The 12,110-nt window shown below is 42.4% G+C and overlaps 1 protein-coding gene across 1 annotated transcript in view; it reads right to left on the bottom strand.

Moving 5' to 3' along the window:
• The window catches only part of FRAS1 (Fraser extracellular matrix complex subunit 1), an 843,167-nt gene that overhangs the window by 41,206 nt on the left and 789,851 nt on the right, over positions 1–12,110 (bottom strand). Inside the window, exons 63-65 of the mRNA XM_082266873.1 lie at positions 3,417–3,692; positions 984–1,216; positions 680–840 (exon numbers count right to left, since the gene is read on the bottom strand). Of these exons, the coding sequence (XP_082122999.1) occupies positions 680–840; positions 984–1,216; positions 3,417–3,692 (670 nt within the window). The remainder of the gene's footprint in view (positions 1–679; positions 841–983; positions 1,217–3,416; positions 3,693–12,110) is intronic.

The following is a 12,110-nucleotide window of genomic DNA, read 5'->3' as shown; positions in this document are numbered from 1 at the left end:
GGGTGAAATTAGAAGAGGGAAGCGTTATCATAATAGGACACTGTTCTATGACAAGGGAATTGCTATCACTCCAGGCAGTGTTCTGCAATTCCTGTAGGTCGTCTGCAGGACACATGCTATTCGGACATTTTTGAGGGCATTTTGTTAACTGCATCCTCCTCCTGAGGCTAAGGAGGAGAAGAAAATGCCAATGTTAAATTTCTCTTGCTAAAAAACATTAGAGGTTAAATGGCAGGGGGTACCACAAAAAAGTAAATAACTTCCAATTCCTCTACCTACAAAACTGTTCTGTAATAAGCTCTGCAGCTTGTCTTATTAAAAGCCAGGAATCTGTGCCAACATATAGTGAAACCCTGTTTTACCTTATCTTCAATACTAAGCTAAGCTTCATCCAACATGGTGGGTATACCCCCGAAGAGTTCTTTAGGGCCCAGAAACCATAGAAAGTACACGCGTCTCACAGAATGGGTGGGGTTTTATGAGTGCGCACTAGAGGTAGCCCTAGCAAGTTTTTTCCCAGTGTCCAATCACCTGAAGGTAGCCTGCATATAACCCATGGTCTATGAATACAGGTCCTGTCTTCTGTACAGTATAAATAAAATATATAAATTAGTTCTCTTTTATCCTGTGGTTTTAGAATGTTATTTCTCTAGCTTTGAAACTAATGTGCATACAATACCTGAAATGCCTCTCAAGTCACGGATGGTGACGAGGTTGGAGCACACATGCTGGTGGCGATACACGGACTCAGAGAGAAGGAAGTGCAGATTATGCAGAGGCATAGTAGAGATGAGAGGTAGCATGCCATCTTGGTGTGGTATCTGCACTGAGATATGAATTCTAATGGGAAATAAAAATAATTCACAGTAAATATCTGGAATGAAGGCCAGCATATCTTTCTTTAGCTGTAACAGCATATTTTGTAATATTTTATTTTGGGTTGATTTATTTTTATAATAAAAGTACAGGAGAGTAAGACATACCTGTTGGGATGTTCTTTATGTTTGACATCCAAATATTTCAAAGTGGCTATGAAAGACTGGGCCTGGAATCCTCTAGCCGTGCCTGCTACTACTGGTGTATGGCAGATGGCACTGTCAGTTCCTATACTCACAATATTGCTTCTCAGTGGTGTGCCCACATGTCCAGCTTTATCCACAGCTTTGGCTACACAGCGTACATGAAAACGCCTGCTGAAATAAATACTATCTAGCACCTTGGGAGGACAAAGAAGATAGAAATCACTTTTAAATACTGCGTCCTTTAAGGGAATCCTCAATATATATAATTAAAGTAATTTAAACAAGAATTGTATACATAGATTTACATGTATTAATACCATAGTTGTTGCCTGTCAGTTAAATGAGGACAACAATAAATGTTGATGGGTGGAAAGAGAATAGTATTAAAAAGTAAAGTAGTGCCTACAGGTGTGGACTGTCAAGATGACAACTCTGGCATTAGCTGGGGGAAGAGGTGATGATATTTTTGGGAGTATATAGGTAAATGAGAACTTTTAAGGTTGACTCAGTGTTGCTTCATTCTTCACCTGGTCCCAGATACATTGTTAGTAAGGGTGCCAGTACATGAACGCTGATGAACCATTGGGCTTAGAAAAGTAGGAGGACTGAGTACTTAACTCGGCAAGGTTCTTTTTTGTGCCTAGGTGCCAAGTACTTATCTGTGCAACTTTGGTGAAGGAGATAGTAGCAGACAGTTATGTAAATGCTCATGGCTGTACCTATTATGTATTACTTTACCTACACCTATTTTATTTATTAACATACAGCAGCAACCAAATCATAAATTAAACACAAAATTTTTTTCTTTCCTAATTGCTTTCTAATGGGATTCTCTAACACTGTAATCTACAATAAAAGGGTTAAAGAAGTATTAAACCCCAAAACAGAAAATAGTTAAATTACAGCTCACCAATTCTTAGGTGTGATGGTTGCGTTAGTTTTCTTTTTAGGATTATTTCCTTTTTCACCTGGTGATCCAGCTAGTAAGTCTGTTATTTTTCATCTTTCATTAACAGCCCAAGCTATCCAGCCGAAGTAGCAGTTAGAGGGTTGAGATAAAGCATTTTGCACTAACAGGAGTGTGTACAAAGATCAGCTTTTATTTATTTATGTAAAACCTTTACCCCAAAGAAACAAAACTGTTGGTGTAGCTGGTTATAAAGTGCTAGCTGGAGCTCAGCTTCAATATATTAGTCAAGTCCATCTAAATCTGCTAGTATACTACTCTCTCTTGCATGAGAGTACATGCATGATTTCAAACATCCTAAGACAGAAAGTGTGTGGATCACTAGGTGAAATAAAGGCAAAAAGCCTAAAAAAAGAAAACTAATGCAGCCACCACCTTGAATGAGGGGTAAGCTCCAATATACTGGTTTAATCTATTTACATAGACATCTTCCCATGATTGTGTTGCCCATGTGCCCGCTGAAGCTCGCATCGAAAGGGATCTGTGATTTCTGTGTCCTTAGGACACAGCTGATCACAGATAGGGGTAAAGAGCCAATCACAGCAGCTCTTTACCATGTGACCAACAGTGTCCAATCACAGCTAATCACAGTGTAAACAGGATTTGCCGGTTATCAGCAATCCTCTACTCACGCTGACAGCGTGTGAGAAGAGGAGAGCCAACAACCAGAATAGCCAAAAAGGAGACATCTACACTGATAATCAGGGCATTGATCATCAGTGTCCTGATTATCAGTGCAGCCCCAATGCAAATGCTGCCAATTTGTATCAATCAGTGCTGCCGATCGGTGCCCAACAGTGATGCCTGTCAGTGTCCAACAGTGATGCCTGTCAGTGTCCAACAGTGATGCCTTTCAGTGCCCACCAGCAATGCTTATTAGTGCCACCCAACAGTGCTGATGAGTGCCTATGAGTGCCACCTAACAGTGTTGCCTATCAGTGCCCATCAGTGCCACATATCAGTGCAGTCTCATCAATACCCCTTCATCAGTGCCACCTCAGTGCCCATCATTGGAGCCTATTAGTGCCCATCAGTGCCAATCAGTGCAGCCTCATCAGCCCACATCAGTAAAGGAGAAAACTTACTTATTTAAAACATTTTATAACAGAAACGAAAAATTCTAAATTTCTGTCTTTCTTTGTCTGTATAGCACAAAAAAAAATCCATGCTGATTAAATACCACCAAAAGAGTTATATCTGTCTCAAAAAATTATAAAAATGTCATTTGGGTACAGTGTTGCATAACTGTGATATTGTCAAAGTGCGACAGTACTGAAAGATGAAAATTGGCCTGGGCAGGAAGGAGGTGAAAGTGCCCGGTACTTTTTTACTATTTTAAATTGAACTACTGCATTTTGTTGTCACTTATCACTTCATGTTTAACCATATGAAGTGTCATGAAAATGATATTTTCTGTTGGTACTCACCATGTGATTGACACTTGTGAAAGGAGTAGTATCAGTTATCGTCTCAAAAGGAGATCGGGCCCCACTTGAGTCAGTGGGCGCTGCCACTTCCCAGCTGAACATGATAGTGGACTGGTTGATGCCGGCCTCCTCACATCGCTCCCTCATTATGGAATATTTAGGAAAGTGGTGGTCACATGGTGTGACACATACCAATGGATATCCAGGAGATGGAGATTTCTTTGAACCTTCTTTGGTGACTTCCTCCACATGGTCATAGTCAGCCAAAGATACCACCTAACGAAAAACAGAATAATTCATTAAAGTTCATTAAAATGCATTCATTACTACAAGCATTGGGGATATCAATGCAAATAATAGTGTAAAATCACACTTACAATAAGGCAGCAAATTAGCAAAAGAGGAAGTAATGTTTGTAGCTACCACCAGGCCCATGTTCTTGGTTCTCATGATACTTAGAGACTTACACTTACATCCATGCAGAAACTTTGATTAGGTTGACGGCTGGATTTCCCAAGGGCCACACTAGGGTGTCAATGCCAGCAGAAAAACCGACAAGCATCCCACACTGCCAGTTTTATTTAGCTCTTAAAACAGAACATTACCCATAACAACTTGATAAAAAAGAATGTCCTTTAGCAAGGAATATACATTTCACATCAATACTCATGCTACCAAAATTAACGTGTGCTGTAAATTTCTTCCAGCATTGTACCCATTTCTTCTTGGTGGGGCTGTCATTCTGCTGAAGCCCAGAGCCCCTGAACAGCAGTAAATCTTTAGGCTGTCAGCAGATTTGTCTCTAGTGGCTCTGATTTTTGACACTATGCCAAGAACAGAAAACAATTGAAGCTGTGCAGATCAGGGCGATACAATGCATTATTGGATTTTAAACAATAAAGGGCACTTATTTTTTTTTTTTTTTTTTTACCCATATCTGCAGAAGGGGCCATCCTGAAGTAACCTATCAGGACTTTATTTTCTGACTACAGTTCCACTTTAAGTAGGTTCACATACAGATACCCTAGCCAGACCTTCACCCCCCCCCCCTCTTCTCCCCTACGGGCATTTACATACTGCCCTTAACTGCCCTCAGTTCTGCCGAAGAGTGCCATTACATCCCACATCATGGTGTACCACTGGAGTGTGAGGCGAGGCATATAGGCACTGAGTTACTGGGTGAGCAACACTGAGACTCAGAGGTAATTGTTTGGCTGCCTGTGGACAGTTGTGAGAAGATGTAGTGCAGAGTACACAACCAGGGATTTGGCCTATATGAAAACTGTTTTTTTTGCTGTTGACTATTAGGACTCTCAGCATAAAAGAAAAAGCTGCAATATAATTTAATGTTTGGTGCATGGGAGCTTAGTGTGTGATTTATAAAAGAAGGTGTGCTGGGAGGGAGGCAGTATGTTAAACTGCTTATGATAGAACAGAAAAAGAGGTCATCAAGGGGGTCATCACATGGCAGCCAACCTAAGGTCACAGAAACAATAAATCAGATCTAAATTAGGTTAATGATTTGGCAACCATAAACACAACGGGGGACATTTATCAATCCTCCCACAAGGCTAATATAAATTATTTTTTTGTCATACAACTGTTTATTTGAAAAGTGCTTTCAAATTTAGTAACAGAGGGGAAAAGACATCCGAGAGGTACAAAATATTACAGGCATCAGTGCAATCATAAAGCATGTGCATATGCTATTGCAACGTTAAAGTCATGGCTACAGTCATAAATTCCTCTTTTGGCTGCTCTAAAGTAGAACTGCAACTGAATGAAACTTGGCCCTAACCACTTCTTAATTATGTGTTTGTTTGCAATGGAAATCTGTCTCATATTCAAGTAATAAATCTGTCTTTGAACTTTGCAAACTGTCACACTTGGCTGTCCAGTAACACAGATGCACAGGTCTGTAAACCTGTCACAGATACTTTGATGAACAAGACCCAGCTTGATTTTAATTATTTTGGCACAAATTTGCTTGATAAATGCCCTCTAATGCACTCATGGCTAAATGATGTCAATTTTCAGAAGTATGCTCCACTTCCTATATCCGAATACTCAAAAATGTTGTTACAGCTCTGAAGTGATGCTCACCACCAAATTGTGTTTACTTTTCGACAGAAATCTGGTTCTGTACGGAAAAACATTCAACTAGTTGTTCTTATCCCTAATTAAGTTTTACTAGTTAAATAAATAAGGAAAACACATCAGCCATAAATTAGAACCTACATAGGGTGATCAGCCTTGTCAGACCAAAGTGACCACATCATGTTAAAAATCACAGCCTTTTATTTTTTACTTTTTGCATAATCAGTTTTTATTGTCATGCAAAACCATTACTAGAATACATTCAGAAATGAGAAGAACACGTCTTCTTGCATTAATAGATGTTAGAGAAAACAAAACAAAAAGAAAAACATAGAAAAAAGGGGAAAAGATAAAGTACAAAACTATAAAAGAACAAAAGGTACCCCCAAATGATCTGACCTTGGCCGACCGTCAATCTATGACAACATTTTAAACTTATACATGAATTGTATAGTAGTGTAGGAATGTCTGGTCATTTCCTCTGTGTGGCTGACTCCAGGAAGCACCCACAATCGGATACCCCCGTTAGAAGCCGCCACGCCCAGGGATATTCTTGGTATTTTCTTAAGACACTAGTCACTGACTCTTCAGAGTCTTGAATTGGGAAATTCAGAGTCCCCAGCAATGTGTTCATTAGGTCAGACCTTTGTTGATCATAATTAGGGGTAATAAAAAAGAATAAAGTAAACTTCATCTAAACTGCCATGGGTCTCAGTTGCTCTGGGAGCATGGTCTCTCAACCACTATTGAAGAGAGAGCATGCAATTATCACCATTTGTCACATGGGAGTGCCTTGCCTCGCCCGACTATCCTGCTTAAGGTATGTCCCCCACCGGAGCCAGCCCCCCATCTGAGAGGTCATGAAATACCTGCTGTGTCAGATAGTGTAGTTTCAGTGGGCTTATTCATATCCATGGAAACAACCATCCATCCGGACCGAACATCCAAGAATTGTTCCCTGTTTTGACATTTATATACCCATCTCTCTGCCTTCATTATCTTTTCCACTTCCTTACCCCACTCCTCCAGAGTGGAACAAGTAGTCTGTCTCCAATATCTGGGAATAAGGCATTTCGCCGCATTCAACAAACGCGGGGTTACACTGCATTTATATGATTTTATGGAGGAGAGGTTATCGTGGAAAAGATAGGGCATAGGTTTAAATTCCAAGGGTTTTAGGGTGGTCATATGTATCCATGTCCTTCCAGAATTGCTGAATTTTTGGACAATTTCACCAAAGGTGTAAATATGTACCTTCTTGTGGACATCCTCTCCAACAGTTGGGGTTTGTCCCTGGAAAAATTTTGGCTAGATGGTGGGGAGTACAGTACCACCAAGAGAGAGGAGTTTATAACAGGATTCTGGCATTTTCATACTTATAGAGAAAACATGGGTTCATTTAACTATTTTTTGCAATTAGGGCTTCATGAATGTGATTCCCAATTCAGACTCCCATTCTCGGATAAAGTAGGGAGTGGTTTGGGTTTGTGTCCGCAGTTGTAATCTATAAGTGTGTGAAAGTAAATAAATGGGAGTTGTCTGACTTGCGAGCACACATGTCCTCAAATTCTGTAAGGTACGAAGCTTAGGGCGTAACTTGGTGATGAAGTACTGTAGTTTCCTGTGGCGCCAAAAGTCTATGGGGAACTGTCCATACTTCTGTCTTAATTGGGCTAGTGTATCAATGTATCCCGCAGGGGTCATCCCCAGGCACCTGGTGTCTCCATCTGAGCTCCAATGTCTGAAAAAGACTAGTTCCTCACCTGTGATGAACCATGGGAACCCACCCAGTGGAGATAGTGGTGATGTCAGGGGAGCTAAGTCTCCTGTCCTGTTTATTCTATCCCAAATTTTTAATGTGGTTAGCGTTCAGGGGAAGACCCAAGAAGATAGACTCCTACCCAGTGCAGGAATGCACGATGCCCCTGCCAAATTATGACCCGCTATGGTTTTTCTAGGGTTACTCATAATTTGTCAGCATAATTGTGGTGCCAGTTAAGAATGCGTACCCGGGCCATCGCCTTATAATAAACATGAAGGTCTGGGAGTCCCAGTCCCCCGTCCTCCTTGCGTCTGCTTAGAAGTAAATAGGCTAGTTTGGGGCATGAGTTTTGCCATACAAAGGTCGCAAAGCGTTTACGTATATGTCGGGAAAATGATTGTGGTAAATCAATAGATGGAGGAATCGTGGAAAGACATTCATTTTTAGCACATTGATACGTCACATCCAAATAAGAGCCCCATTCCCCCATTTCCTAAGGTCACCCTCTATGGATCTCAAACGTTTACCGTAGTTCTCTGAGTATAAAAGGCTTAAGTCCAGAGATATATTGGTGCCTAAATATGGGAGCATCTTTGTTTGCCATTTGAATGAAAAGTTTTGTTTTAAGAGGGATGTCAGATCGGGGGGGGGGGTAGGGGACTGCTACTGGAAAAAAGTTCTGATTTATCATAATTCATTCTGAAGTTAGATAGATAGCCATACTGCTGCAATTCCAACATTCCAACACCAACACAGCAGGGTGGTATGAGGTTGGGTAACATAAAAGAGTATGTCATCCGCGCAGGCTGATCATTTATATTCGGTTGCACCCACGCAGACACCCTGTATATCTGAGTTATTTCTCACCTTACGTAGCATAGATTCCAAAACCAGGGTGAACAATAGGGGGGAGAGAGGACAGCCCAGTCTGGTACCCTTGCTTATGGTAAATGGAGAGGAAAGAGTCCCATTCACCCCAACCCTGGCCTTTGGTCTTTGATATAATGCTAGAATCCATCCTAGCATCCGCTGTCTACAGCCCAGCCTCAACAGGGTTTCCTACAGGTATAACCAATCCACCCTATCAAAGGCCTTTTCGGCGTCGGTTGACAGCAGTAATGCGGGTGGTTGGGACGGGGCCCTGGCGTAGCCAGTGTAGGATGTTAATAGCTCTGCCAGTATTGTCCTGGGCCTCCTTACCAGGAATAAAACCCAATTTAGTCCAGGTGAATTATGGATGTCAAGGATTCCTGCAATCTCATGGTCAAAATTTTTGTGTCAGAGTTCAGTAGTGATATGGGGCGGTAGTTTGGGCATAGCCCAGGGTCTCTCCCTGGGTTATGTGCCAATAGGGCTTCCCTAGGGAAAGGATTTGAGGTGTTGATAGTGTTAAGATATGTACATAGAGGGGGCAATAGGATATCAGAACATTTACAGTAGTATGCGTTGGTAAAACCTTCATTTCCCATTGGGGAGGGCAGTTATAACCTAGGCAATTCCTGTGGTGGTGATCGGCCATTCCAGGTCCAGCACAACCTCACCGGTCAGTGTTGGGAAATCTACCTCCTGTATGTACTCTTGAATTAGGGTGCGTTTGCGTACAGACTTTTATTTAAATAACTTTATTGCAAGTAATTTAGCAGTTTTATTTGATAAAGTTTTGCATCTCTCAAGATGAGCAATAAAAGTAACTGACAGGTATTGGTAGGCTGCAATATATTTGGTTTTGGGTTTAATAGTAAAGAGAGAATACTTTTGAATGAAATTCCAGTACAGTTGTATACCTAGGCCCTATTAGTCTGTATCTCTGCATTCACATGTCTGACTGCTAGAATTGAGGAATCATCAGTGGCCACTGAAACTGATAATCTTTTCACATAGATGATCAGCAGAATGGGCCATGTAATCGAATTTACCCAGTAAATCTCACTTTCACTCTGCAGAAGTCCCTTAAGACAAGGGATCTATGTAGTTTGTTTCTCCCTGAACAATCAGTTCCTTACTACTGGGAAATCTTTAGCAACTGCATAATAATTCATTAAATGCCACAACAATTCTTTTTTTTGCAACATACTCTGTCAAATATTATTGCAAGCTATTATCAACATACTGTAAAGATACTATCACGCAGTACAGTATTTATCTTCAAAAATGCTATTTTTTTTTTAACGGAATATATTTAAAGCGGAGTTCCACCCAAAAGTGGAACTTCCGCTTTAGGTGTTCCTACCCCCCTGACATGCCACATTTGGCATGTCATTTTTTGGGGGGGGGGGGGGGGGGGCGGGTACCTAGTTTTGACAGGTACCCGCTCCCACTTCCGCTCGGAGCACCGCGGCGCCCTGAGCGGAAGTTCTCCTCTCCCCCTCCCTCCCTGCAATCTTCTGGGACACGTCAGAGGTCCCAGAAGATTGCCGGGCAATCACGGCGCGCAGCGCGACTCGCGCATGCGCAGTGGGTACCCGGCTGTGAAGCCGCAAACTGTAACAGCCGAGTGCCCACAGCAGTGATGCCGGCGCCGAGGGAGAGGATCGAGGCTTCGGGCAGCCGCATCGCTGGACCGTTGGACAGGTGAGTCAAATGGCTGGAACTCCGCTTGACGCTAAAGGTTTTATGGCTCCTCTTGAAGCCAACAATCAAAAAAAATTCAGTAATCCATAGCAACCAATCTGATTTCAGCTTTTTACTAAGCTGGCTAATAAACTGAAATATAACCAATTGCCATGTGATTAGCACACATAGCCTATTTACTAAAAAAAATCTTAAAACAAAATCAGCCTCATTAGATAAGCCTAAATGGATCTGGAACACTCCTCCAGCTCTTCTCAGGAGAGAATAACCTGCTAAATTAGCTTTTAAATTATATTTTTCTCAGCCTGCATAACACTGCATTTATAAATACTAATGTGACACAAGTCTGAAGAGACTAAGATATAAAAACACTATTTCTTTCTTGTGCATTAAGAAAATTCTTTAACTTTTTGGTTATACAGCCACCTAAAGAATGACTGGACACCAGCAAACAAAAAATGTAGGCCATCCTAAAATAATGGGATTTTTGACTTATCGTAAAATCCATTTCTCTGATGTTCACTGACGGACACAACTCCTGGTATTCATAACCATTGGGTTATACTGCCCCCTATAGAAGTAGGACACTAGGCAAAAAAGAAATCTGGCTACACCCATGGGCAGTCCCAGGGGGGTATACTCCCTCTCTCTGCTATAGCCACTCAGCTTTGTAACAAGCAGTATCAGGAGAATAATAACTCCACAGAGGGGTGGGTGCTGTGGCCGTCAAAGAACTCAGAGAAATGGATTGTATGGTAGATCAAAAATCCCATTTTTTCTTTTGTTTATTGATGGACACAGCTATGTTATTCATAACCATCGGGACGTCCCAAAGCAGTGTTAAACATGAGGGGTGGGAACAACCAAAAAATTCCCCAAGGCTAAACATTAGCCCACCAGGCAACGGGGGCTCAACCAAACAACCGGAGCCCACCTGAAAAAAAACAATACACCCTCAAAGAGGATCAGGTCATCTTGAACAGCAGCCTGCAGATGCCAACACATCCACTTTATAAAACTTTGTAAAAGTGTGCACCAATGACCAGATGGCTGCCTTGCAAACCTGTGTCATTGACGCCTGATGACGGAAGGCCCAGGAGATACTTAGCCCCCTAGTAGAGCGCATTTTGACAGGGAAAGGAGGAACCTGACCCCTGATGGAATAAGCCTGAATCACCGTCTGTCTGATCCATCTGGAAATGGTCACAGAGAAAGCGGACAACCCTTTTCAAGGTCCATCTGTGAGCACAAATAGAGAGTCCGATTTTCTGACAGTCTCCGTAGCTGCCGAGTACATCTGAATTGCCCAGACCACATCCAAGGCATGCAAGGCAATTTCCTTTGGATGTTTAGGCCTGGGACACAGGGATGCTAACACAATGTCTTCATTCAAATAAAAGTCAGAGACAACCCTTGGAAGGAACGATGGACAGGGGCGAAGAACCACCTTATCCCTGTGAATCCCTAAGTAAGGTGAACAACAGGATAACGCCGCCAGTTCCGACACCCTGTGCGCAGAAGTGATAACTACTAAAAAGGCCACCTTCTGGGATAATGTAATCAGGGGAATCTGCCCGAATATTTTCAAAAGGAGGCTTTTGCAGAGTTGAAAGTACCAAATTAAGACCCCAAGGCGGCACTGGAGGAACCAAATGTCGGACACCTTGAAGAAAGGTATGCACCAGGGAGTATGTGGCCAAAGGTCGTTGGAAGAAGACCGCCAAAGCCGACACCTGGCCCATGATGGTACTCAAGGTCAATTTCTGTTCAACCCACCGTTGAAGGAAGGTTAAGATGGATGTAAGATCGGTCCTTGGGGCAGAAAATCCTTCCTGAGAGGAACTTCCAAGGAACGTCGGCAACCAGCCGCACCAGATTGGTGTACCAAGCCGAGCGAGGCGAGTCCAGTCAATGCCACTAAGATGACCGGAAACACTTCTAACTCAATCCTGTGTAGAAGTCTGGGCAGAAGCTTAGTCGGAGGAAAGACGTAAATCAGCCGATACTGACCCCATGGAGCCACCAGCGCGTCTGTTGCATCCTCCAAAGGATCCCTTGACCGAGCCACAAATCTCTGCACCTTTCTGTTGAGTTGAGATACCAACAGATCCACCTTGGGGGTGCCCCACTGGAAACATAGCTAATGAAACCCTTCCGGATGAAGGGACCACTCCCGATGGTCCAACGCCAGCCAACTGAGATAATCCGCCTGCCAAATTTCCACCTCTGGAATTTGTACGACAGAAAGGGCTGGAATGAACCGT

This window comes from Pelophylax lessonae (genome assembly GCF_965119305.1).
Source record: "Pelophylax lessonae genome assembly, chromosome: 1".
Lineage (NCBI taxonomy): Eukaryota > Metazoa > Chordata > Amphibia > Anura > Ranidae > Pelophylax > Pelophylax lessonae.
This window is presented reverse-complemented; position numbering and strand designations above follow the sequence as displayed.